General features: G+C 53.2%; 2 protein-coding genes across 2 annotated transcripts; one reads left to right on the top strand and one right to left on the bottom strand.

The window, feature by feature from the left end:
• The first annotated feature begins 37 nt into the window (after positions 1 to 37).
• LOC148052702 (feather keratin Cos2-3-like) lies at positions 38 to 23,228 on the top strand. The gene is made up of 2 exons (XM_087778664.1): positions 38 to 121; positions 22,908 to 23,228. Exons 1-2 carry the CDS (start codon positions 38 to 40, stop codon positions 23,226 to 23,228), a joined length of 405 nt encoding a protein of 134 aa, XP_087634790.1.
• On the bottom strand, positions 3,979 to 27,834 carry LOC104013759 (feather keratin Cos2-3). Its single transcript, XM_087778662.1, has 2 exons — positions 27,751 to 27,834; positions 3,979 to 4,311 (listed from the first exon to the last, which is right to left on the bottom strand). Exons 1-2 carry the CDS (start codon positions 27,832 to 27,834, stop codon positions 3,979 to 3,981), a joined length of 417 nt encoding a protein of 138 aa, XP_087634788.1.

Genomic DNA, 27,834 nt, shown 5'->3' with positions numbered 1-27,834 from the left:
CGTCATTTCCCATATGAAGGCTTCTGTAAGTGTTGGGATGAGAGGCCTGAGGATTTCCGGGGCAGGAACACGTCGGCGCAGGCAGAAGGGTCAGATCAAGTGCTGGTGGCATCCCCTGCAGGCAGGTGATGTGTGCACCTGGGTCATTCCTGTGGGCTTGTTTGTGGCAAAGTTGTCAGGAAATGGGCACCGCTCTCATACTTCTCCTCCAGATGCCCAAGGACCGCCATTGAAGAGGTCATGTCACAGGTGGTCCCCAGCATGTCCTCAGCAGAGCCCACACTTGCTGACGTTTTCCTGGCTTTACGTGAGCGCATAGATTTTTGCATGGTTCCATGCAGGCATGCATGAGAACACGTGCGCCAGTGTGTGCTTGTGGGACCCTCATCGTGAGGGCATGTGCAGGTCATAGCAGAATGGTAGCTGGAAAGGAATCTACAGCGGCGTGGTGGTGCCTTTGGCCTGGCAGAGAGCTGCTCAGAGAACCGAAATGCAGTCTCTGCCTCCTTTGCCCTCCCTTTCTTGCTTTATGTACAGGGAGAAAGGCCAAGAAAGCCTGCCCGCCTTCGCAGGCCGCTGTCCCTGAATCGATTCCCTTATGATGCTGTGTTGCTGGTGACTGGGGTAGCACACAGGCTCCTCGTGTACATGCCAATGGCAGATGCACTTGTGCAGCTCATCTGCCTGGTGCTGAGTGAGGCAGGGGCCGAGACCTCACACCAGATGGTATTGGACTAAAGGTACCAGGGTCCTGATGTTGCTCTGCTGTGAGTGGTAGGATAGTTGGACCGACCCAACTTAGAGGTAGCATAGCTGAGGGCTGCCCCCTTCCCTTTGTTGGCCTTGCTGAGATCATTGCCAGATGGTGCTGCTGGGAGGCTTCATTGCGAGCCAACTCCCCTTCCCATGGGAGCAGCTTTTCAGCTTAAGTTCTAATGCTTGGCCCCAACCCGAGTTACATGTCTAGCAGTGGCACATCTGTGCCTCTGTGTGGACATGGACCCCACTGGTCTCAGTTTGGACCCTGACACGTGGGTGACTTCATGGGTTGAGATAAAGACAGTTTAATAGTTAGAAAACAATTGCAAGGAAAAACAAAACAACAAAAAGAAAGGAAAATAGAACCAAGAAAATCAAGTGATGCAAAAGAAAACAATTGCTCACTACCAACCCACGGATGCTGAGCCAGTCCCCGAGCAACGGCAGCCTCTGCCAACTTCACTCCCCCCCAGTTTTATTGTGTAGCATGACATTATAGAGTATGGAATATTGCTTTGGTCAGTTGGGGTCAGCTGTCCCAGCTGTGTCCCCTCCCAACTTCTTGTGCACTCCTAGCCTACTAACTGGCGGGGCAGGCTGAGAAACTGCTGTGAAATACTGCAGTTAAGATCTGATGTTAATAACATTAAGGAAATCACCATAATTAGCTCCATCTGCTCCACTTCCGAAAGGATCTACCAAGGACATTAGATGGCTGTATTTTTGGAGCATTTATTCCAAATCTCTAAGCGTGACTAGTAATACCATTTTTCTTAAGAGTTTTCAAAGTAACATCCCTCCCTTAATGGAGCCTGGACTGCTTCTTTTCTGTTGAAATTTTTATTCATCTAATTGTGCCTCATACTCTGTTGGACCCACTCTATTTGGCTTACGTGGCAAGGCTTTGGCAGGAAGGTTGCAGGGGTGGTCCCTGCGAGAAGAATCCAGGGGCTGCCCCCACGTCTGACAGAGCCAGTTCCAGCCAGCTCCAAAGCAGATTCCCTGCTGCCCGACGCTGAGCCTCTTAGCAATGCTGGGAGTGGCTCCATGAAAACACGTTTGAGAAAGGGCAAAATGGAGCACAGGAAGTGAGGGATGAACTAAAAACAAGTGTGAGAAACAATCCTGCAACCACCAAGGCCAGAGAAAAAAGAGGTTGAGGAGGTGCTGCAGGCGACAGTGCAGAGATTCCCAGGCAGCCCGTGTGAGAGACCACAGTGGAGCAGATCTCCCCACTGCAGCCCATGGAGGATCCCACACCAGATCAGGTGGATATCATGTCCTGCAGGAACTGTGGCCTGTGCAGAGCCCATGCTGAAGCAGGCTTCTGGTGGGAACTCTGGCCCACGGACAGGACCCACACTGGAGCCAGTCTTGACAGGCTGCAGCCTATGGGAAGGGCTCGTGCTGGAGCAGAGGAGAAGCCTGAGGAGGAAACAGTGGCAGAAAGGAACTGTTGCGTACTGACCACGACCCCCATCCCGCATCCCACCACGCAGCTTGGGGCTGGAGGACATAGAAGAGCCATGAATGAAGGAGGGAAGTTGCACTAGTGGCAGGTTTACAGCTTTTCTTTCCCCAACCACCCATCCCTCATTGCCTCTCTTTTCTGGCCCATCCACTCTCAATGTTTCAGAGACAGGTCAGTGCAGAAGATCTCAGCTGCCTTTGTAGTCCCAGCTTTCTAGAGGTTCGAGCACCACAGGCTGTTGCCCATGAGCTGTAGGCTTCAGGAGAGGTGGGAGGTAGGAGGAGGGGCACAGTACCCTTCTCCTCTCTTGTCGTCCTGGCAGGAGGCCCTTCTGTGCAAGGCGGAGCTCTGGGGAAAGGGGCCTCAGTGCTCCCCTGGCAGCCCTGTTTCCCCTATGCAGCCAGAGACCTGCAGGCAAAGATCCTCTTTCTGTGAGGGGCTGGGGTTAGTGGCCCCAGGGAAAAGGAGAAGGTGGCGAGAGAGCTCCTGCCATGCAACTGTTCTTCCCCTGCACCCCAGGATGGGATTGCACCTGCCATCAGCTGCAACGAGAGAGCGTGGGCTGTTCTGATCAGTACTCTCTCTAGAGTACCATGGGAGGAACTGTCCGTCGCTCTTCTGTGTCATCTTGCAGGCCCATGCGAATAAGCTTTCTGTCGTGGAGCTGCTGTGTCTGCCGGCAGTTGGGGATGTGCAATCTGTGCGACACCTCAGCCCTGCAAATCTGTGTAACCAGCCGCTGGGCTGCACGGGGCACTGTATGGGTGTGGCAGAAGAACAGGGGACTTGCCTTAGCTGTCATTGCTCTTGGATGGCTGCCATGCCCCGTCCTTCTGGAGAGGGGTGGGAAGGTGAGGAGGAGGAGGCTCTGGGCTCTAGCCAAGGTGATTTCTCCTCCCCTCCCCTCCTTCCATCCTTCACGGCCGTCTTCTCTCTGAGCCTTCTCGCCCAGCACAGCTCCATCCAGAGCAAGAGGAACTGCCTTGAGTGCCTGTGGGGCTGCTGACCTCCCAGGGCCTCCTGCAGCACTGGGGTGCTCCCATGAAGACAGCCCAAGTTGGGACCACCATCTGTAGGGCGTGCTCTGAGGCCAAGGGGAATATTTCTGGGCAGAGATGCAGCAAGGGAAGGGCTGATGGTCAGTGACTGTGGAGTAGCCAGAGATGTCGTCCTCAGCTCCAAGGGACAGGGACTGAAGGAGGCGCACAGATGGTGTGTCCTGCCCTCGCATTCCTCTAGGAATGAGAAAGGGTCCACTTGCTCAGCCATTTGTTCCCTCCCAGCATATCTCCTTTCTCGCTGGACAGCTTTAAGGAGCATCCAGAGAGGAAACGAGCACACAGAGCCAGAGGCTGGGATGCAGCAGAGTTTAATGAGTCTAAAGAGGGAAACAAGATGTCTCCGAGAGGAGGCCACAGTGAAAGGACGGGCAGGCAAAAGTCAGTGCCCCACAGAGGGAGAGGGGCAGGCAGGTCCCCCCAGGCTGGCTTTGGTGGGCCTCATGGTCCAGGGGAGCAGAAAACAACACAGGAAAAGAAGGGAAAGGAGAAAGGGGAGGAAGGGAACGAGAGGCATTGGCCATGCTTTCAGAGAGCACAGGCTGGCCCCTTGCAAAGGGCTGACACCCTTTGCAGGAAGAGCGGGGCTTGCTCAGCCCCTCTCAGCGCAATGGCCACAATCTCCGTCATTCAGCCTGGCATCATCTTCTGGGTGTCCGGGGCTCCTTGTCTGGATTGTCAGCAGGGGCTTTAGCAAGGGGGGCACCTTCTGCTGCCACAGTAGCGGCTGGTGATGCAGGAGAGGTCACAGCACCCAGAGGTGATGGGCACTCCCTGAGAGCTGAGGATGCTGCCAACAGCAGCGGAGGTGGAGGATCCCACAACGGTGTTCTGTGGGAAGGAGCTGAGGATGGGGCCAGGAAGAATCACCACCACGGGAGAGGGCTCGATGACAACCGTGGAGTTCTGGCACTGCCTGACGCAGGGCTCATTGCAGCTGTTGGCCAACGGGGTCGGGCCGCAGGGCGAGCAGCAGGGCTGGCACTGGTTGTAGCAGGACATGTCTCTGGGCCAGAGGTGCACCTAGGAGAGAGGGCAGGGAGGAAACAGAGCACAGGGACACCTGAGGAACAGCCGGAAACCCCACCTAAAGGAAACCAAAGCGTCTGCCGGGTAGGCAGGTAGAAGCTGCGCAGGGGGGAGCAAGGGCTTCTTTGCCTGAGCCCAGCGGGGCCCTTCGGATAGCAGCCAGGCCCAGGGATGCTCCTGACTAGCCTGCAGCAAAGAGCCACCTCATCCCAGCCTCAGTCTCTCTCCGTGACAGACCAGACCATCTCTCCTCTGCCCTCTGCCGTGACCACGATCTCAGAGCACAAACATAAGATGAAGGAGCAGGTATCAGCTGAGTTGTCCTTGAAGGCATGACCCCGTCCTAGAAGAGGTGGAGGAGAAAGGGGCTTCCAACTCACCTGGTTCCCAAGGAGAAGGAGGTGGCAGAAGTGGTTGAGAGAGCGACAAGTTGGGCTGGCTTTTATATTGTCTTCACACTGCCTCAGGCCCAAAGGCAGCTGCTGCCTAAGCATCAGTTTTCCTGTATGCTCCTAATGAACGGAAACATCCCAGGTAATGACATGGCACGTGTTGCTGTTTCCCTCCACGCTGTCTTTGCATTTCCTTGTTTTGTCATGCTCATTCCCTCACGGATGCTTGTATTCCTGGGGTGACAGGCCTTATGATTTCTGGGGCAAGGATGCGTCAGTGCGGGGAGAAGACACGGACTGAGTGCCAGAGGGTTCCAGCGGAGGCAGGTGATGTCAAGTGGGGCACTCTGGTGGTTTTGTTTTTTTTTTTTATGAGCCTGCTGACAGGAAGGGCCCAAGCTCCTCTCAGCCCTGCAATTATTGGCTCATCAAACAGGGGCTCCTGTGAGTATGTGGCCTGCCCTCCTCTTTCCTTCCCTCTCAGCTGACTCCAACAGTCAGTGGCTGTTGCCTTCCCAGGCAGGCGTGCTGCACTTCAGGTTTTCACCTCTCTTTCGCCTTAAGCTGCCCTCAGGAGGGAATTGCCAACCTCTTTGGCCTCCTCCTCTCTCTGGACAGTCCCTGAGACTCCTTTAACAGTGCTGCCTGTGCATCTGTCCTGCTTAGAGTGCCCCACCCCTGCTCTGGCAGGGAGGTCCCCAGCAGCTCCTCAGTCACATCCCTTCCCATCACCCCTGCCCCCATGTGCTTAGCTGCAATAACGTGCGTGGGAGCGTGATCGTGTACCAGTCTGTGCGATCATCTGCATGCACATCTATGTGCTTGTATGCTTGTGTGTACACACACCTGCGTGCCTCTGGTGACATCACGTTTCTGTGTAGGTGTGTATTTTTTTGCACGGGTGTCAGTACTTATATGCAACTACACGTGTCTGTGTCCTTGTGCACGTTTGCTTGTGTCTGTGCATCGGTGTGTATCTTTGTGCACGCTTGGGCATGTTGGGCACGTGTTAGTGCATGCGTGAGCGTACATAGTTGTGCGTGACCTCACGCCCAGGCCCAAGCATTCCAAGGCCTGCAGTGACATCCCGCCACGACAGTGCCAGGCACTGACACAGTCTCAGCCCCTTGTTGTCTGAGGGGACACGGACAGGGCCACAGCACTCAGCTCTCACTGAGGACAACCCTGAACCCAGGCCAACTCTTTTCATGCTGCCTCCAGGCAGCCTCGAGGGGCTGAGCTGCTTCCCAGGGCCCTCGCTCCTGACTCATGTAAAAGCTTTGAGGCTACAGGATTCTGCTGGTCTGTAGTCATGGGGTAGCCCTCTCCCCCGCCTGGCTCTTGTCCAGAGCCAGGAGCTATGGGAAAAGGAATGAGAGCCTGGGGAGGCTGGGAGGAGGAAGGTGGTGAACATCAGGGCTGGAGCCAATGGCACCAGAAAACGGCACCAACGTTGGAAAGGCCGAGGATGGCCCCCAGCAGCACTACAGGAATCCAGCCGTGGCGTAAGCTCCCCCTCCAAGCCTCAAATGAGGGACTGCCTGGAAACAGCGGTTCCCAACCGTTTGGCCTTGGCTGAGATGCAGAAGACGTAGTTTCAGGGCCCCATGGCCTCGGGAAGAGAAGGGGAACGCCATCATCACTACACAGGGGAAACCACCCACTGGTTCTGCTCCGATCAGCATTTCCTTATAAGCAAGCATGCTGGCAAAACAGTTTGGCATTTGCCAGATGAAGCCTTTCATCTGGAGAAGCTGCAACGGCATGCTCTGACTTCACTGTGATTCCTGCCAAGTCCAGTTGGCAGTCGGCAGTGTTTTCAGGCTGCCCGCAGCCTCGCCTTCCCAGGAGGCTTGCTTTCCTGGAACCACCACTACCCACATTTGTTGCACGCTGTCCCTAAGCCAGCTCCCTCAGCCCTGCTGCCTCCCTGCTCTGGCAGCACTGAGGTGTACCCCACCTGGGTACCCCTGAGAGCTTCCTGAGGGGTGCAGGGAAGCAGCTGTGTGGCATCAGCCTAGGGGCATGTGCATAAGGGATCCTCTTTCTCTGCCAGTCAGATTCCTCCCTGATGCCTTCAGTCTGCCATCCCAAGCTCTCCATCATTCCTATTGATGTTGCCCCTCCTTTCCAGGCAGCACGTCACCAAAGGGCAGCACAGTGCATCCCCAGCTCCAGGGGGACCAGCGAGTGGAGACCTTCTGTCTTGCGTGGCCAGGCTCTTCTCAAGTAGTGCCCACCGGCAGGGAGAGAGGCAAAGGGCAAAAATTAACACACACAGCGTTCCAGCTGACCACAAAGAGAAACCTTTTTGCTGTGAGGGTGGTCAAACACTGGAACAGGTTGTTCAGAGAGGTCGTGGAGTCTTCATCTGTGGAGCCAGTCAAAACCTGTCTGGACATACTTCTAGACAACATGCTTTAGCTGACCTGAGGGCACAGCAGCAGCACCAGCCCCTGGCCACCAGGAAATTCTGCTTTCCTTGTCCAGAGCCTTGTCCAGAGCCACGAGCTATGGGAAAAGGAATGAGAGCCTGGGGAGGCTGGGAGGAGGAAGGTGGTGAACATCAGGGCTGGAGCCAATGGCAGCATAAACGGCACCAACGTTGGAAAGGCCGAGGATTCCCCCACTAGTAGCACTACAGGAATCCAGCCATGGCGTAAGCTCCCCCTCTAAGCCTGAAATTAGGGACTGGCTCACTCCCCAGTACATTTCCCCTTCCCCACATGTTTGCAGAGATAATGCTCTCAGCATCCCCCGAGTGACCTGGGAGATGGCCCATCCCCTCTAACGGGTGTTTTTTTAGTAGCAAACATATGAGGGCAACTCTGGGCACACTGGAATGTGGGTCTTGAGCATGTCCTGCTCCACACCCGTGTCCCATCAGGCAGCTGTAGGGACAGTCTTCTCCCCTTGTGGGATTTGAGGGTCCACTGAAACACCCTGAGAGCCTGGAGTTCTGCAGTGAGGGACTAGTGCTGGAAAGGGGGCTTTGTAGGTTCTGTCCACTCTGCAGAGCTCTTACTGGGCCCTGGCACCTGCTGTGTCCCATCCCAGTTGTGCATTCCCAGCTCCAAAGAAAAACTTTTTCACTGTGGGGTTGGTCAAACAGAGAGTTTACTTCTGGTAAATTAATCAGGCATGTAGTAGCCAGAGCTACCCTCTGCCTTGCTTTAAACTCCTGGACTGCCTGGGACCCATGGAATCTGGCACCCTGGGGCCATGGCCAGGAGAAACGCTTCACCATCTGGCTGTATCTTGCAGGGCAAAGTAGGCCTGCTTGGTCCCCTCTGCTCAAAGGCACACAGCCTGCCCATGCCAGGGCTACCTGTCTTCCCTGTCCTTGCATTCCCCTGCCTTGTTGACCAGAATGGAAACCTTGGGAAGAGCAGGACATGGCAGAGACAGGGGCAGGGGGAGGGTCAGGGTTTGCATGTATCAAGTGCAGAGGAGTATATCAAAATTATAATAAGTTGAACATTAGCTTATTAACCCTAATGTAATTGTAAAGGACGAATGGAAAATGTGGTTTTGTCTCGACATTGCCGCTGTAGTGCTATCAGGCGTCGCGCTTCGAGAACAACCATCTTCTCCACAGTTTTGAGAGAAACAACCTCCTGCACCTGCACAGGGACAAAAGGCGCGAAAAGAACAGAAGTGGGGACAGCACATCCATGACAAACCGCACGTACACATTTGCGATCTGTGCATGCACAAGAACCCCCATATAAGGAGCACACGTGCCCCTCGGTGGCGGCGGCGCGCGTGACCAGTCCTTCCCTTCCTCCACCCTCAGGCCCCCCTCAGTCCCCGATGAAGCCTGAGGCCACTGAAGACCCAGGGGAAGATCCTCGGACTTGGGAAGGTGGCGAAAGACTCCTTCTTCTCTCTCTCTCCCCCTCTTTCTCCTATTCTTTTCCTCTCTTCCCTTGCCCTCCCTCATCCCTCCATTCTTTCCCCCCCCCCGCCAAAAACAGTAAAAGGTTGTACGACATCTGACCAATTTCAGCGTCTTAATCTCGTCCTTGGGATCATATCGAAACCTCCCCTGACAGTGGATCGGGACATTTAATTGGCATCACGGACAGGATCCCTTGAGACGAGAGTGTCATACAACCTTATGGTGTGCTGAGCGATTGTGTGTGAATGAGACGTGCAAGTAAGCATGAAGCGAGTGCGGAGTTCTGATCCACGGTTCTGCTCTCCTGCGAGGGAAGCAGCTGGAGACGAACAAAGCGCAAGGAAGGAGTGGGTGTTGAGGTCCTCATATTAAAACTTATACAGCAGTTTATGGTCTGGCCTCCTGAGGGAGTTTAGGGGAAAGTTGAATTTTACGGTGTGACCCCCTCAGGACAATATCCCCTTTGTAGGTTGTCCCTGGTTTTCATAGTAAAATACAATTTGATCTCCGGGGAGTCTATAGGGGAAAATTTGAGCTCACTAAGGTTTGACCCTCCCAGGACGAATTCCCCTTTGTAGGACATGGCCACCCAGAAACCAGGTGATTTTAGCGATGAAACAGAGAAATTATATAATCTCTTGGAAATTTACCACTCCCGCCCCTCGCCTCTGGGACGAGATTGGGCACGGGACCATTGGTTCCAACTATAAAGCGTTATAGACCAAATAACGGGCTTTCATAAAGAACCTAGAGCTAGGAGGGGGAAAGGGAAAGCCATCGTTTGCGCTGTGCTAGGAGCATGTCTGGCAGTGGCGGTGGAGGACAGGAAACGATCGCCCTGCCAAGCGGAGGCTGTGGCTGCTTCATTGCAAGCAGTGATAACACCGCTGTGAGAGCAATTACTAGAAACCAAACGGGCGCTAGAGGAGAAGCGCCAAAATATGATTTTGAAGGAGGAGCTGAGGGTTCAACTTCTGAGGGAGGCAGACACCCTTGCTGAGGCAGAGGTAATGCTGGAGGAGGAAGGGGTATGCCAAATTTACTCCCAGAAAGATTTAACACGATTAAGAGAGACTGTGGATATCCCCCCCAATATGTGCCCACTGGTAAAAACAGAATACATATATGAAGACGATAGCGACAACCATCTCCAAGTTGTCACTAAAGAAATCTCCTTTACTGCCACCAAATTGGCCAAACTACGGAAGGATTTTGCTAGGACAACAAGGGAGTCCGAAACTGAATATGTGTGGATGTTATCCCTGTCGGGGGGGGCGGGATCATGCTATCGGAAAAGGAAGCAGAGGGGTATTGGGGCCCAGGCATCTTCCTCGCAAGAGGCGATCACCGAGCCCCATGGTCTCTGACCCAGAGGGCCGCATATTGGGCGGGGTGGCTGAACCCATTAGAGAGGGGGGATCCCCTAGCTATAACTGGGTCTGTCGATCAACTATTAGAAAACGTACAGAAGGCGGCATGCCTGCAAATGATGTATGACTGGGAACTTAAACCAAATCTAAGCTCTCCGATGTTACTACCGGTAGACCCCGAGTGGCTGATGCCACTAATAAGAGGACTCCCCAACTCGCTAAAACCTATCGGGATCCAATTACAGGGGAGAATTCAAAATGTGCCTCGTGAGGAGTGAAGCGCAGCTGCCCTGGAGGGAACGGTAACCCCCAAACAGCGGCAGTGGGGGAGGAAGGTGTGGACGTCGGGGGAGATAGCTCAGGAACTAATAAACTACGGGAGAAAATACGGGCCAGTAGGCAGGACTTAGCAAAAGGTAGAAACTAGGGCCGTGCGGGCAGCGGAGCCAGCAGATAAATCACTGGCTCCTTCGGGGGGAAGCCCCAACCTAACAAAAAGGGAAAAAACCCTGCTCCGACAAGGATTGTGGCAAAAGGAACTGCAAAAGGGTGTGCCCCGAGACTTGATGGATGGGCTCCCCACCAAAAAGTTAAAGCTCCTGGTGCGGAAGTGGTCCAGACAAGGACCCCCTCCCAAACCGAACCCGCCTTCTGCACCAGCATTGGATGGGGAGGAAAGGTTTGTGGGAGGCCTGGCAGGTCGACTATATCAGGCCCTTCCGAAAGTCTGCAGGGAAGTGTTATGTGCTGGTGGGGGTTGAAATAGTCTCCGGACTTGTACAAGCCCGGGCTTGTGCGAAAGCGACTGGGGAAAATACCAAAAGGGCCCTTAAAGAATGGTTCGGGACCTTCCCTAAACCACAGGCCATCCAGTCAGACAACGGCACGCACTTCACTGCCAAAATAGTGCAAGAGTGGGGGGCTCGGGAAGGGATTTCGTGGGTGTTCCACACCCCATATTATCCACAGGCAAACGGGATTGTGGAATGGACGAACAGGCTGCTTAAGCGCTTTCTAAAACCCCACCAACAGGGATGGGCTGAGTGGGTGGGGGAGGGAGCGGCCAATGTCAATAATCGCTGGGGTACAAACGGGTGTCTGAAAATTGCAGCATTTTGTCCACAAGCCCCAACCATGGTACCTGTCTCTCGAAACCCCAATTCCCCTGGTGCATCATCTTACTCTCCTGACCAGCCGATTCTGGTTGAGCTTCCCACCGTGGGAGCTGTGCCTCTCATATTAGATACCCCCCTAAACAAATATACATGGAAAGTGAAAGATACCAGTGGGAGAACCCACAAAATCCACACCAAATGGATTATTCTCTCCTTCTAACCTGTCACGGTTTAACCCCAGCCAGCAACTAAGCACCATGCAGCGGCTCACTCCCTCCCCACCAGTGGGATGGGGGAGAGAATCAGAAGGGTAAAAGGGAGAAAACTCGTGGGTTGAGATAAGAACAGTTTAATAATTGAAGTAAAATCAATTAGAACAGTTAAATAGGCAAAGCAAAAACCGTGCACGCAAACAAAGCAAAACAAGAAATTCATTCACTACTTCCCATCATCAGGCAGGTGTTCAGCCATCTCCAGGAAAGCAGGGCTCCATCACACATAACGGTTACTTGGGAAGACAAACGCTATCATACCCAATGTCCCAAATTCCTTCTTCTTCCCCCAGCTTATATACTGAGCATGACGTCATATGGTATGGAATAGCCCTTGGGCCAGTCTGGGTCAGCACCGCCCCCCCCCCAGCTGTGCCCCCTCCCAGCTTCTTGTGCACCGGCAGAGCAGGGGAAGCTGAAAAGTCCTTGACCAGTGTGAGCGCCACTTAGCACCTATTTAGCAACAGTTTAGCACTACTTAGCAAGAACCAAAGCATCAGTGTATCATCGACATTGTTCTCATCCTAAACCCAAAACACAGCCCCATACCAGCTACCAAGACGAAAATTAACTCTATCCCAGCTGAAACCAGGACATAACCCCAGGAGCGAGTTTTGTTCCTGTTTCTGTTTTTTAAGGGCGGCGATATGACCACGATGCACCTGCTACTTTGGATCATTTTAACTCAGGGACACCAACCCATCAGAATATTCCACTGTGTATATCAGTTTTTATAATTGGTGGTACATATGTGTGCATATATGTTTGTACTTCATTGCAGGTCTATGAATAAACCAAGATTTAATATTTATGGCAAACAGGCTAAATATTAGATGTTTCAGTGCACTAGAGTCTTTATGCAATAGTACAAAGACATCTAATTGTCTGGTGCATATTTAAGCATATATATGTGTGTGTGCTTATTTAAGAAAAAATACACAATAACTTTCCAATGATACCTGTTTATGTTAGGCATTTCAAGAATTTCAACCTATGATTTACTATATATATAATTCTTACTTTTTTGATCTTCCTCTGTTTTCATCATTAAATAGTCCTGTATATGGGAAAACTTAATAGCCAAGTAACATGAAATGTTGTACTTGCTTAGAAAATGTAATTGTTTAGTTTTCTTTGCAATAAGTAAATATTAAATGTTCAGTACTTATGGGGCTTGGTATTGTACCGGCCAAATAAGGGATGGGGCAACCACCCTTTTCAGCCCTCTGGGCAACAAAGACACAACTTACTTTCAATTTCCACCAGGGAAAGATGGGCCATTCACTCAGGGAAATAAATCCAAAAAAGGGCATTATTGGATTTGTGGGAATACGGCATATAAATTCTTACCCGCGGGGTGGTCGGGAATTTGTTATATAGGGATCATCAGACCCCTATTTTTCCTCTTGCCGGAAACCAGTGGGCCCCAACTAGGCATAAAGATGTATGATAACCTCGGGGATAAAAGTATTGCCTGTAAGACGCGGTCTACCAAGGTAAAATTAGGTGGGACACAAGAAAGGGGAAATGATGAATGGCCCCCCGAATGAATAATTCAACATTACAGGCCAGAGACCTGGAATCCTAACGAGCCCATTGCAGGGGCAAGAGAACCAATCTATAATCTAAATCGAATAATCAGACTACAAGCGGCCCTAGAAATTATCACCAACAAAACCACTGACGCTATAGACCTATTAACTCGACAGTCTCAACAAATGTGCATGGCAATCTTTCAACACAGTATGGTTTTAAATTATTTATTGGCTGTGGAGGGAGGGGTGTGTGGAAAACTGAATGTCTCTAACTGCTGTCTAGAAATAGACGACGTGGGGAAAGTGGTTCTTCAATTAACCAAAGATATCAGAAAAATAGCCCGTGTCCCTGTCCAAACCTGGAGTGGCTGGAGTGGCGATTTGTGGTCCTGGTTACCAGGGGCACTATGGGTCAAACAGTTAATATTGTATTTGCTATGTGCAACTGCCGCCTAACTGTTCCTACCCTGTATAATTCCATGTTTTATTCAATTAACTCGACATGTTGTGGCAACTATGCAATTTGTTCCTAGCACTCCACCTGACAGTGTAACAAAAATCCGTACCATCCATCAGCTGCAACCAACCTCAGTACCAACCTCAATACCCATCATTTAAACCCATTCCCAACTCCTCCTAAAGGAAGAAATTGTATATTGCCAGTTATTTTACCTTTATTTTAGGCGTTACCTACCTCGTTAACCCCATTTCCAATGTTTACCCTTCAAAGTTGAAAAATTGTTAAAGTCGTTCGAGAATGAGCTTGCATTGAGCAACACCTCAGTTAATCTGTGTTAAGGCACTCCTTCACCCAAAACCATGTTCCCTTTTTCCTTCCCACAATTTTCCTCCACCCTTATCCCCAACTCTCTCAACTCTGCGTTTTCTTTCTTTCTCCCTTGTTTTCTCTCACGGGGTGGTGTGAAGGACTGATAGAAAATGTGGCCATCAGGCGTCGCGCTTCGAGAACAACGATCTTCTCCACAGTTTTGAGAGAAACAACCTCCTGCACCTGCACAGGGACAAAAGGCGCGAAAAGAGCAGAAGCGGGGACAGCACATCCGTGACAAACTGCACGTAAACATTTGCGATCTGCGCATGCACGAGAACCCCTATATAAGGAGCACACGTGCCCCTCGGTGGCGGTGGCACGCGTGACCACTCCTTCCCTTCCTCCACCCTCAGGCCCCCCTCAGTCCCCAACGAAGCTTGAGGCCACTGAAGACCCAGGGGAAGATCCTCGGACTTGGGAAGGTGGCGAAAGACTCCTTCTTCTCTCTCTCTCCCCCTCTCTCTCCTATTCTTTTCCTCTCTTCCCTTGCCCTCCCTCATCCCTCCATTCTTCCCCCCCCCCCCCCCGAAAAGTAAAAGGTTGTACGACATCTGACCTATTTCAACGTCTTATCTCGTCCTTGGGATCATATCAAAACCTCCCCTGACAGTGGATTGGGACAGTAATTAATCTTTCAAACCTCCTGCCATCCCCTGTTGCTCTGATGTCACCCTCCCCTTTGGCTGCTTTCAGGGAACCAGGTTCCCCATGGCTGAGGTGCCTGCACTGGGGACAGCCTCTGTCTCTGCATGAGCGTTTCTGCAGCAGGTGCTGTTCACAGAGATCTTTCTCTTGAAGAACCTCCCCTGTCTGTGGGGAGAAGGGAGAGAAAGTAGAGCTTTTCCCCTGTCTGTGGGGAGAGACTGACAGACACCTGGGTTCAACAGACACCAGAGAGGATGGGTGTCTGTCCTTCTGAGGGGGAGAGGTATTTCCCAAACATCTGTGGGAGAAAGGAGGAGAGAGAAGTCACAGTGCCCTGAGCGCCCTGTCAAGGGTGTTTGGGTAAGAAGTAGCCAAACCCCACTCCCTCTCAACCCAACATGCCCAGCAGGCTCTCATTGCTTGCTTCACGTGTCCATCTTCCCTGTGCAAGCGACTTGTGGCTTCACTATTAATGTCAACACGTAGGTGTGATTTTCAATTATACTTGAAAATTGCCTTTTAGACCTTGGCGTTGAGCCCCGGGCAATGCTCTAAATCCTGGCACCCCTCTGGTGTCCGTGGTCTCCTGAGTGCAGAAAAGGAACTCCTGAGGGCACTGCTGGGCTCAAAATAACCTCTCAGGCACACAGTACCCTGTGAACCATCTGAAGTTCCAGTCATGCTCCTCCTGCCCTCAGTTCGGGGCAGGGACACCATCTTCCTCCATCTCACTGGGTGCTGGGCACCTTCAGAGGTACAGGGAAAGCATCGACCCACGTATTGCACAAACTCTGGGGATGACCTCTTCGTACTCAGCTTCCCTGACTCCCCACGTGCTCTGAGGCAGGGTCAGCCTGAGCTCTGCTCACACCACCGCTGCTCCTCACATGCAGGCCAGGGTCTTCCTAGCACTGCAGTCCCTGGCTGTTAGAGATCTGTCCTCCAACAGACTCTGCACACCACTGGGAGCCACATGGGCACGCTGAAGGGCAGGGCTGGGCCCTCACAGTAGGACACCTCTCCCCACGCTGGGCCTTGCAGGGAACAGGACCAGTCCGGACAGTTACACTGGGAGGATGAATAGTGCTTCTAAGCCCAGGAAGGCACAGCCCCTGCATGGGTCCAAGGCCCCGCTCTGCCCTGGGCCCAGCAATGGACTCCAGGAGGGAGCCTTCAACACACAAGAGAGCTGTCACCAAGAAGACCGAGATGATCCGTACACTCCTCGGGGTACATATATGTGCCACCTTAGACAGAAGTCTAATGTGGGCCTGCTGACTCACCCTTTGGGGGATCTCATTTCTTTTGATTGTAACAAAAGCCTTCTAGAGAAGAAGTTCAAATATTCAAGTCCCTGTTTGCTATTCCATTCCTGCAGTGTATGTCTCTTTAGGTGAACGAGTCTAGTAAAGGAAGAGGACATTCCCATGCAGCATCCCATTTTCTCCGAAAAAAATGCTAGCCTCAATTGCAATCAACTCTTCTGCAATGCGGATTTTCTTTGTCATGACAGTGGTGCAGTGGAGTGGTCTGCATATGGTCACATAGCGGTTGAAGTACACCACTGAGAGGACCATAGAATCATAGAATAGTCCAGGTTGGAAGGGGCCATGAAAGATCATCTGGTCCACTCCTGCATGGGAAAGGGAGCCTAGATGAGGTTATCTACCACCTTGTCCAATCGCATCTTGAAAACTTCCAGCAGTGGGGACCCTACCACATCCCTGGGCCGGTTGTTGCAGTGAATGATTGTTCTTACTGTAAAAAATGTATTTCTTTGTCAAGATGAAACCTCTCCCGGTGCAACAGGTTCTCGTTGGCCCTTGTCTTCCCCATGTGGCTCCTTGTGATGAGAGAGACTCCGTCCTCTTTGTAGCCACCCTTTATGTACTGGAATGCTATGTACATTCCATGGACTGGAATGCTATGCTGAGGTTCCCGCCGAGCCGTCTCTTCTCTGGGGAAAAAAGACCTAACTCCTTCAGTCTTTCCTCATAGGACACGTTCTCCAGCCCTTTGGTACAACGGGGTGGCAGCAGGCACTGGACCAGGATCAGCAGAAGCTGAGTCAGGGGACTTGGATCCCTGCGGTGGCTTTCTTGGTGCAGAACAGCCAGTCAGCAGTAGAGCCACCTGGCTGAAGATGACGACAAACCCAGTGCCCATGCTACCAGATTTTCTTTTTTGTGAGAGTGGTGTAACGGAGCAGTTTGCATATGGTGGCATCACCATTAAACGACATCACGGAGCGGATCATGAACTCAGTGACAGCCTGGAAGCAGGGGAAAAATGACTGTGCCAGCCAGCAGGTCAACACAAATGGTTTTCCTGGTGGCAAGGGAAGTCGTCATCTTTTTTGACACAACGGTGGTGGTGTAGCACATTTCCACAAAGGAGACCTGATGAGGAAGAAGAAGTGCAGCAAGGTCTGCAAGTGCTGATTGCTCCACACAGGGACAAAGAGGAGGCCGTTCTCCACCAGGGTTAGAAGTTACGTGGCAAAGATAAAGGTGCATGGGGCCACGTGCTCAGCTAGGGAGGTCTGGGAAGCCCCCTGGGAATGAGATCAGTTACAGGTGTCTTGTTCTCCTTTGCCGGGGCCCAGTACATGACCAGAAGGAATCAGCTGCCCAGACAAGAGGGAAGGAACAAAGCTGTGGTGGGTTAAATCTACTCTTTCTCTTGCTGTCAGGGGGACAAAACCAGCTCCTGTTGCCGACTGGCAGAACCCATTTTCCCCAGATGAAGGTCTGATCATGCCTGGGCTGAGGTGCGGGTCCTAGGCCAGAGCACAGAGGACCCGGCAGACTTCTGAATGACATTTCTCGTTGGCCAGAACTGGCCATTGCCATGAAATGCCTGACTCCCGTTGCACCTCACTGTATGTGTGGGAATTCCTGGTTGCATTGGTTTCTTAATTGCCTCATTCTTAATTGCCTCCTTCAATTGTTCAAGGTGCCTGTTAGCTATAGTGTAGAGCCCGGGTGGGGATCTCATCAAGTGTCATTGGGAAGAGGAGAGAACGCTGGGTGAGAGCTGCCATTGTCCTTGCCCAAGGGAGCTAAGCTATGGTGGGACACCCACGAAGGTGTGCATCCCCCTGGAGCAATTAGTTCATTCGTGAAAGCATGAAATTAATTTAGCATGTTGTCAAGTGAAGGACGCGCAGCTGTCGCTTTGTCTTCAGGGGAACCAGCCTGACATGGGCTGCATGGAAATCTGTCCCTTCTGGGTCTGACACATTTCTGAGACAATGCCAATTTCCTCCAAGTCCAGTCTCCCCTTGAGTACACGTTAGGATTTTTGGACCCTTTTGTTCATCCAAGGCTCTTGGTCCGGACTGAGCTGCAAAAAGTCACACTGGAACGTGCCGCACAGCATTTCTCCCTACTGCCCTGGCTGGAGAGACAGAGATCTAGCCTCACCACAGGTCCTGGCTGCCACTCCTGGGTGGGCAGATCACAGAGCTACAGTGGCAGGCAGGGAACAACTACCCAGAGAACCCTCCACACCTTTCTACACAATGCAGCCTGCGTAATGCTGAGCTGAGTATCTGCGCATTCTTCTTCTTGTTGTTTTTTGTTGTTTTTGTTTGTTTGTTTTTCTTTTTGTTTTTTGTGTTTTGGGTTTTTTTTTTGACTTCACCTTCTCTGAATGTCCTTCAAGCATTATGTCAATCCCTCAGTAAATTGGCAACATTTTCTCCAATACATCCAGGAGAGGAGAAGTTCCTCTATGTGCTACTGGTCTGTTCCCAACTGCTCTTCCAAAATACCTACGTATTAACAGTGCACGTAAGAACGCTTGGTATCTGCAAAAGAAAAGTGCAGAGTCTTATGATCTTTATATACCCATTGCTCCTGATATGTCTCAGATGGTTTGCTGTGTTCTACCTAACCTCCCTGCTCCTCTGCCATGAAGAAGCCCTCTGGAGAGACAATGGACCAGCGGTTAAAACATTCGTCCCAATGCAAGAAATGAAACCTCCTCCTTTGCTGTTCCCCAGGCTTCTTATGGCCAGGGCCGGGATCTTCAGCATTGGGCAGTTCCTACTTGTGCAGTCAGGCCACAGCTGCTCTTTTCTGCCCCTGAAGTTCAGGCCAGATCTCCAAAGGGACTGTAGAAAAGTAATGGACAGTTATTGCAGGCTGCAGTCAAGCAAAAGGCACGAAGGAGGACGTTGGAAGCCTCCTTCTCTTTGCCCAGCCTTGAGATCACTACTACATCAACTGTCCCTCAGCAAAGAGGAGGTGTCCCTGATGATCTGCTGCTGCCATCCACATCTATGCCAGACAGAAGTGCTGCACCCACCCCTGCAGAGGGAGGGGGAGGGACCTGCTACCCACCTGTGCCTGCTTTGCTCCAGGGACTGCCTGGATGGAGACAGGAGCAGGCACAGACAGAACACCTGAACCCCGGTGTCTGTCAGTCTCTCCCCACAGCTGCATTTTCTCTCCCTTCTCCCCACAGACAGGGGAGGTTCTTCAAGAGAAAGATCTCTGTGAACAGCACCTGCTGCAGAAACCCCCATCCAGAGACAGACACAGTCCCTCACTCCAGCAGCAGGATGACAACCCAACACAACCCTAAGCTATACAGCAGCCCTTCTCTGCCCTTATGTGCACGTACGCACGTAAACAACCTCTGGCAGCCTGTGCTACCCTGACCTCAGCTCTCCGCTACCCAGGCAAGCACAATGAAAACCCCTTTTTAATCCCTTCCAATGAATGCCAGGAGGATTCAGCTTGCAGCGCTCCTTTACTACGCTGCTCGGGACCTTTGCTAGCACAGTGAAGAGCAGCTGTAAAGCTTCAGTTGTCAGCACAGCACCTCCCATTCACAGCCCTGCTTCCACATAGCCTTCAGGATCACGTTGCTCAGCTGAGGTTGTGGCAAAAGGGATGGGAAGCCCAGCTGACAGAGGGCACAGGGATGAATCTTTCCTGGCTCCCTCCCTGGACTCAGGCAGGTTGGGTGCTACTTTGGGCCTGGAAAGGCCGCAAGGGCCCTGACTGTCCAGCAGCGCTGCCCCTGCCCTTACCCCTTCACGAGGAGCACCCAGCAGCCCCTGCCCCAGAAGGCAGGAGACATGGGGACGCAGAGTTATTACAGCAGCTGGGCTCTGGGGCTGCGCGCAGGGAGATTCAGGTAGCTCCGGCTACTGCACGTGTGATTAACTTAGCAGCAGTGGGGACGGAGGGCCCTGCTCCTCTGGCATTCAGAAAAACTCCCTAGATTTGGCAGCTGGAGGGTCTTTGGGCCCGTCAGCTGCAGGCTGCTTACTTCCTTCAGCTTTCATGGACAAGGCCAGCAGACAGGCAACCACTGAGGAGTCATGGCTCCTGGAGTCTCTCATGCCCTGGATGGCCATGAAGATGGTGTCTGTCCTCGCTGAGGGGGAGAGGTGTTTCCCAAACATCTGTGGGAGAGAGGAGGAGAGAGAAGTCACAGTGCCCTGAGCGCCCTGTCAAGGGTGCTTGGCTAAGAAGTGAGAGCAGCTCCGGAGAGACATGGTGGGCAGTGCTGGAGCAGTGCCTCCTGAAGGGGTTGCACTGGACTGCAGCACGGCCCTGTGGAGGGTATGTGCAGAAGGCCATTGCGGTGATGGGCGAAAAGTGAGTTCAGGGTTGCTGTGTGCTTGGCCCTGAAGGAAAGCAGAATTTCCTGGTGGCCAGGGGCTGGTGCTGCTGCTGTGCCCTCAGGTCAGCTAAAGCATGTTGTCTAGAAGTATGTCCAGACAGGTTTTGACTGGCTCCACAGATGAAGACTCCACGACCTCTCTGAACAACCTGTTCCAGTGTTTGACCACCCTCACAGCAAAAAGGTTTCTCTTTGTGGTCAGCTGGAACGCTGTGTGTGTTAATTTTTGCCCTTTGCCTCTCTCCCTGCCGGTGGGCACTACTTGAGAAGAGCCTGGCCACGCAAGACAGAAGGTCTCCACTCGCTGGTCCCCCTGGAGCTGGGGATGCACTGTGCTGCCCTTTGGTGACGTGCTGCCTGGAAAGGAGGGGCAACATCAATAGGAATGATGGAGAGCTTGGGATGGCAGACTGAAGGCATCAGGGAGGAATCTGACTGGCAGAGAAAGAGGATCCCTTATGCACATGCCCCTAGGCTGATGCCACACAGCTGCTTCCCTGCACCCCTCAGGAAGCTCTCAGGGGTACCCAGGTGGGGTACACCTCAGTGCTGCCAGAGCAGGGAGGCAGCAGGGCTGAGGGAGCTGGCTTAGGGACAGCGTGCAACAAATGTGGGTAGTGGTGGTTCCAGGAAAGCAAGCCTCCTGGGAAGGCGAGGCTGCGGGCAGCCTGAAAACACTGCCGACTGCCAACTGGACTTGGCAGGAATCACAGTGAAGTCAGAGCATGCCGTTGCAGCTTCTCCAGATGAAAGGCTTCATCTGGCAAATGCCAAACTGTTTTGCCAGCATGCTTGCTTATAAGGAAATGCTGATCGGAGCAGAGCCAGTGGGTGGTTTCCCCTGTGTAGTGATGATGGCGTTCCCCTTCTCTTCCCGAGGCCATGGGGCCCTGAAACTACGTCTTCTGCATCTCAGCCAAGGCCAAACGGTTGGGAACCGCTGTTTCCAGGCAGTCCCTCATTTGAGGCTTGGAGGGGGAGCTTACGCCACGGCTGGATTCCTGTAGTGCTGCTGGGGGGATCCTCGGCCTTTCCAACGTTGGTGCCGTTTTCTGGTGCCATTGGCTCCAGCCCTGATGTTCACCACCTTCCTCCTCCCAGCCTCCCCAGGCTCTCATTCCTTTTCCCATAGCTCCTGGCTCTGGACAAGAGCCAGGCGGGGGAGAGGGCTACCCCATGACTACAGACCAGCAGAATCCTGTAGCCTCAAAGCTTTTACATGAGTCAGGAGCGAGGGCCCTGGGAAGCAGCTCAGCCCCTCGAGGCTGCCTGGAGGCAGCATGAAAAGAGTTGGCCTGGGTTCAGGGTTGTCCTCAGTGAGAGCTGAGTGCTGTGGCCCTGTCCGTGTCCCCTCAGACAACGAGGGGCTGAGACTGTGTCAGTGCCTGGCACTGTCGTGGCGGGATGTCACTGCAGGCCTTGGAATGCTTGGGCCTGGGCGTGAGGTCACGCACAACTATGTACGCTCACGCATGCACTAACACGTGCCCAACATGCCCAAGCGTGCACAAAGATACACACCGATGCACAGACACAAGCAAACGTGCACAAGGACACAGACACGTGTAGTTGCATATAAGTACTGACACCCGTGCAAAAAAATACACACCTACACAGAAACGTGATGTCACCAGAGGCACGCAGGTGTGTGTACACACAAGCATACAAGCACATAGATGTGCATGCAGATGATCGCACAGACTGGTACACGATCACGCTCCCACGCACGTTATTGCAGCTAAGCACATGGGGGCAGGGGTGATGGGAAGGGATGTGACTGAGGAGCTGCTGGGGACCTCCCTGCCAGAGCAGGGGTGGGGCACTCTAAGCAGGACAGATGCACAGGCAGCACTGTTAAAGGAGTCTCAGGGACTGTCCAGAGAGAGGAGGAGGCCAAAGAGGTTGGCAATTCCCTCCTGAGGGCAGCTTAAGGCGAAAGAGAGGTGAAAACCTGAAGTGCAGCACGCCTGCCTGGGAAGGCAACAGCCACTGACTGTTGGAGTCAGCTGAGAGGGAAGGAAAGAGGAGGGCAGGCCACATACTCACAGGAGCCCCTGTTTGATGAGCCAATAATTGCAGGGCTGAGAGGAGCTTGGGCCCTTCCTGTCAGCAGGCTCATAAAAAAAAAAAAACAAAACCACCAGAGTGCCCCACTTGACATCACCTGCCTCCGCTGGAACCCTCTGGCACTCAGTCCGTGTCTTCTCCCCGCACTGACGCATCCTTGCCCCAGAAATCATAAGGCCTGTCACCCCAGGAATACAAGCATCCGTGAGGGAATGAGCATGACAAAACAAGGAAATGCAAAGACAGCGTGGAGGGAAACAGCAACACGTGCCATGTCATTACCTGGGATGTTTCCGTTCATTAGGAGCATACAGGAAAACTGATGCTTAGGCAGCAGCTGCCTTTGGGCCTGAGGCAGTGTGAAGACAATATAAAAGCCAGCCCAACTTGTCGCTCTCTCAACCACTTCTGCCACCTCCTTCTCCTTGGGAACCAGGTGAGTTGGAAGCCCCTTTCTCCTCCACCTCTTCTAGGACGGGGTCATGCCTTCAAGGACAACTCAGCTGATACCTGCTCCTTCATCTTATGTTTGTGCTCTGAGATCGTGGTCACGGCAGAGGGCAGAGGAGAGATGGTCTGGTCTGTCACGGAGAGAGACTGAGGCTGGGATGAGGTGGCTCTTTGCTGCAGGCTAGTCAGGAGCATCCCTGGGCCTGGCTGCTAACCGAAGGGCCCCGCTGGGCTCAGGCAAAGAAGCCCTTGCTCCCCCCTGCGCAGCTTCTACCTGCCTACCCGGCAGACGCTTTGGTTTCCTTTAGGTGGGGTTTCCGGCTGCTCCTCATGTTTCCCTGTGCTCTGCTTCCCCCTGCCCTCTCTTCCAGGTGCACCTCTGTCCCAGAGACATGTCCTGCCAGCCCTGCTGCTCGCCCTGCGGCCCGACCCCGTTGGCCAACAGCTGCAATGAGCCCTGCGTCAGGCAGTGCCAGAACTCCACCGTTGTCATCGAGCCCTCTCCCGTGGTGGTGACCCTGCCCGGCCCCATCCTCAGCTCCTTCCCACAGAACACCGTTGTGGGATCCTCCACCTCCGCTGCTGTTGGCAGCATCCTCAGCTCTCAGGGAGTGCCCATCACCTCTGGGTGCTGTGACCTCTCCTGCATCACCAGCCGCTACTGTGGCAGCAGAAGGTGCCCCCCTTGCTAAAGCCCCTGCTGACAATCCAGACAAGGAGCCCCGGACACCCAGAAGATGATGCCAGGCTGAATGACGGAGATTGTGGCCATTGCGCTGAGAGGGGCTGAGCAAGCCCCGCTCTTCCTGCAAAGGGTGTCAGCCCTTTGCAAGGGGCCAGCCTGTGCTCTCTGAAAGCATGGCCAATGCCTCTCGTTCCCTTCCTCCCCTTTCTCCTTTCCCTTCTTTTCCTGTGTTGTTTTCTGCTCCCCTGGACCATGAGGCCCACCAAAGCCAGCCTGGGGGGACCTGCCTGCCCCTCTCCCTCTGTGGGGCACTGACTTTTGCCTGCCCGTCCTTTCACTGTGGCCTCCTCTCGGAGACATCTTGTTTCCCTCTTTAGACTCATTAAACTCTGCTGCATCCCAGCCTCTGGCTCTGTGTGCTCGTTTCCTCTCTGGATGCTCCTTAAAGCTGTCCAGCGAGAAAGGAGATATGCTGGGAGGGAACAAATGGCTGAGCAAGTGGACCCTTTCTCATTCCTAGAGGAATGCGAGGGCAGGACACACCGTCTGTGCGCCTCCTTCAGTCCCTGTCCCTTGGAGCTGAGGACGACATCTCTGGCTACTCCACAGTCACTGACCATCAGCCCTTCCCTTGCTGCATCTCTGCCCAGAAATATTCCCCTTGGCCTCAGAGCACGCCCTACAGATGGTGGTCCCAACTTGGGCTGTCTTCATGGGAGCACCCCAGTGCTGCAGGAGGCCCTGGGAGGTCAGCAGCCCCACAGGCACTCAAGGCAGTTCCTCTTGCTCTGGATGGAGCTGTGCTGGGCGAGAAGGCTCAGAGAGAAGACGGCCGTGAAGGATGGAAGGAGGGGAGGGGAGGAGAAATCACCTTGGCTAGAGCCCAGAGCCTCCTCCTCCTCACCTTCCCACCCCTCTCCAGAAGGACGGGGCATGGCAGCCATCCAAGAGCAATGACAGCTAAGGCAAGTCCCCTGTTCTTCTGCCACACCCATACAGTGCCCCATGCAGCCCAGCGGCTGGTTACACAGATTTGCAGGGCTGAGGTGTCGCACAGATTGCACATCCCCAACTGCCGGCAGACACAGCAGCTCCACGACAGAAAGCTTATTCGCATGGGCCTGCAAGATGACACAGAAGAGCGACGGACAGTTCCTCCCATGGTACTCTAGAGAGAGTACTGATCAGAACAGCCCACGCTCTCTCGTTGCAGCTGATGGCAGGTGCAATCCCATCCTGGGGCGCAGGGGAAGAACAGTTGCATGGCAGGAGCTCTCTCGCCACCTTCTCCTTTTCCCTGGGGCCACTAACCCCAGCCCCTCACAGAAAGAGGATCTTTGCCTGCAGGTCTCTGGCTGCATAGGGGAAACAGGGCTGCCAGGGGAGCACTGAGGCCCCTTTCCCCAGAGCTCCGCCTTGCACAGAAGGGCCTCCTGCCAGGACGACAAGAGAGGAGAACGGTACTGTGCCCCTCCTCCTACCTCCCACCTCTCCTGAAGCCTACAGCTCATGGGCAACAGCCTGTGGTGCTTGAACCTCTAGAAAGCTGGGACTACAAAGGCAGCTGAGATCTTCTGCACTGACCTGTCTCTGAAACATTGAGAGTGGATGGGCCAGAAAAGAGAGGCAATGAGGGATGGGTGGTTGGGGAAAGAAAAGCTGTAAACCTGCCACTAGTGCAACTTCCCTCCTTCATTCATGGCTCTTCTATGTCCTCCAGCCCCAAGCTGCGTGGTGGGATGCGGGATGGGGGTCGTGGTCAGTACGCAACTGTTCCTTTCTGCCACTGTTTCCTCCTCAGGCTTCTCCTCTGCTCCAGCATGAGCCCTTCCCATAGGCTGCAGCCTGTCAAGACTGGCTCCAGTGTGGGTCCTGTCCGTGGGCCAGAGTTCCCACCAGAAGCCTGCTTCAGCATGGGCTCTGCACAGGCCACAGTTCCTGCAGGACATGATATCCACCTGGTCTGGTGTGGGATCCTCCATGGGCTGCAGTGGGGAGATCTGCTCCACCGTGGTCTCTCACACGGGCTGCCTGGGAATCTCTGCACTGTCACCTGCAGCACCTCCTGAACCTCTTTTTTCTCTGGCCTTGGTGGTTGCAGGATTGTTTCTCACACTTGTTTTTAGTTCATCCCTCACTTCCTGTGCTCCATTTTGCCCTTTCTCAAACGTGTTTTCATGGAGCCACTCCCAGCATTGCTAACAGGCTCAGCGTCGGGCAGCAGGGAATCTGCTTTGGAGCTGGCTGGAACTGGCTCTGTCAGACGTGGGGGCAGCCCCTGGATTCTTCTCGCAGGGACCACCCCTGCAACCTTCCTGCCAAAGCCTTGCCACGTAAGCCAAATAGAGTGGGTCCAACAGAGTATGAGGCACAATTAGATGAATAAAAATTTCAACAGAAAAGAAGCAGTCCAGGCTCCATTAAGGGAGGGATGTTACTTTGAAAACTCTTAAGAAAAATGGTATTACTAGTCACGCTTAGAGATTTGGAATAAATGCTCCAAAAATACAGCCATCTAATGTCCTTGGTAGATCCTTTCGGAAGTGGAGCAGATGGAGCTAATTATGGTGATTTCCTTAATGTTATTAACATCAGATCTTAACTGCAGTATTTCACAGTCTCCCTGGGCCTCTTTGGCAGCTTAAGGCAATTTCCCAGAGGATTCTGCCTGGCCGGTCCCTGAGGCGACAAAAATCTGCTCTCATGGAGTGCGGGGTTGCAATTCTGCCTTCTGTTCTGCACAGCCACTGCACACTCCAGACGTGAGAGCTACCCCAGCTTTTCTCCAAAACCCCAATAAGATCATAGGTCTGCAAGTGTGCACAGAGTTTTAAGTCGTCCTGCTTGTGTTCTGCCTCAGGCTCTTGTCTTACATATGATAGTGTGGGAAAAGGCAGGTCAGTGAGTGTACTGGTTTTGCCTGGGACAGAGCTAAGTTTCTTTGTAGTAGCTCGTATGGGGCTATGTTTTGGATTTGTGCTGAAAATCGTGTTGATAAGACAGGGATGTTTTGTTTGTTGCCGAGCAGTGCTTGCACAGCCTCAAGGCCTTTTCTGTTTCTCAGCCTGCCCCGCCAGCGAGTAGCTGGGAGTGCACAAGAAGTTGGGAGGGGACACAGCTGGGACAGCTGACCCCAACTGACCAAAGCAATATTCCATACTGTATAATATCATGCTACGCAATAAAACTTGGGGGGTGAAGTTGGCAGAGGCTGCCGTTGCTCGGGGACTGGCTGGGCATGAGTTGGTGGTGAGCAATTGTTTTCTTTTGCATCACTTGTTTTTCTTGGTTTTATTTTCCTTTCTTTTTGTTGTTTTGTTTTTCCTTGCAATTGTTTTCTAACTATTAAACTGTCTTTATCTCAACCCATGATTTTTCTTGCTTTTACCCTTCCAATTCTCCCCACCATGCCACCTGGCGGGAGTGAGTGAGGGGCTGTGTGGTGCTCAGCTGCCAGCCAGGGTTAAACAGCAACAAGAGTGCATCAGTGAGTCAAGGTCAGGATGAGGTCTCAGGACAATAATCAGGGTTCAACAAAGTCCAGTGATCACCAGGTGTGTTGATAGAGACGAGGCAGGTCTCAGGTCAAGCCGGGAAGTCACCCACATGTCAGGGTCCACACTGAGACCAGTGGGGTCCATGTCCACACAGAGGCACAGATGTGCCACTGCTAGACATGTAACTCGGGTTGGGGCCAAGCATTAGAACTTAAGCTGAAAAGCTGCTCCCATGGGAAGGGGAGTTGGCTCGCAATGAAGCCTCCCAGCAGCACCATCTGGCAATGATCTCAGCAAGGCCAACAAAGGGAAGGGGGCAGCCCTCAGCTATGCTACCTCTAAGTTGGGTCGGTCCAACTATCCTACCACTCACAGCAGAGCAACATCAGGACCCTGGTACCTTTAGTCGGTACCTTTAGTCCAATACCATCTGGTGTGAGGTCTCGGCCCCTGCCTCACTCAGCACCAGGCAGATGAGCTGCACAAGTGCATCTGCCATTGGCATGTACACGAGGAGCCTGTGTGCTACCCCAGTCACCAGCAACACAGCATCATAAGGGAATCGATTCAGGGACAGCGGCCTGCGAAGGCGGGCAGGCTTTCTTGGCCTTTCTCCCTGTACATAAAGCAAGAAAGGGAGGGCAGAGGAGGCAGAGACTGCATTTCGGTTCTCTGAGCAGCTCTCTGCCAGGCCAAAGGCACCACCACGCCGCTGTAGATTCCTTTCCAGCTACCATTCTGCTATGACCTGCACATGCCCTCATAATGAGGGTCCCACAGGCACAGACTGGCACACGTGTTCTCATGCATGCCTGCATGGAACCATGCAAAAATCTATGCGCTCACGTAAAGCCAGGAAAACGTCAGCAAGTGTGGGCTCTGCTGAGGACATGCTGGGGACCACCTGTGACATGACCTCTTCAATGGCGGTCCTTGGGCATCTGGAGGAGAAGTATGAGAGCGGTGCCCATTTCCTGACAACTTTGCTACAAACAAGCCCACAGGAATGACCCAGGTGCACACATCACCTGCCTGCAGGGGATGCCACCAGCACTTGATCTGACCCTTCTGCCTGCGCCGACGTGTTCCTGCCCCGGAAATCCTCAGGCCTCTCAT

The sequence above is a fragment of the Nipponia nippon genome, unplaced genomic scaffold (assembly GCF_047370975.1).
Source record: "Nipponia nippon isolate SJK-2023a ecotype South Korea unplaced genomic scaffold, ASM4737097v1 scaffold_45, whole genome shotgun sequence".
Classification (NCBI taxonomy): Eukaryota; Metazoa; Chordata; class Aves; order Pelecaniformes; family Threskiornithidae; genus Nipponia; species Nipponia nippon.
The sequence above is the reverse complement of the archived record's forward strand: the minus strand, read 5'-3'. Positions and strand labels throughout refer to the sequence as shown.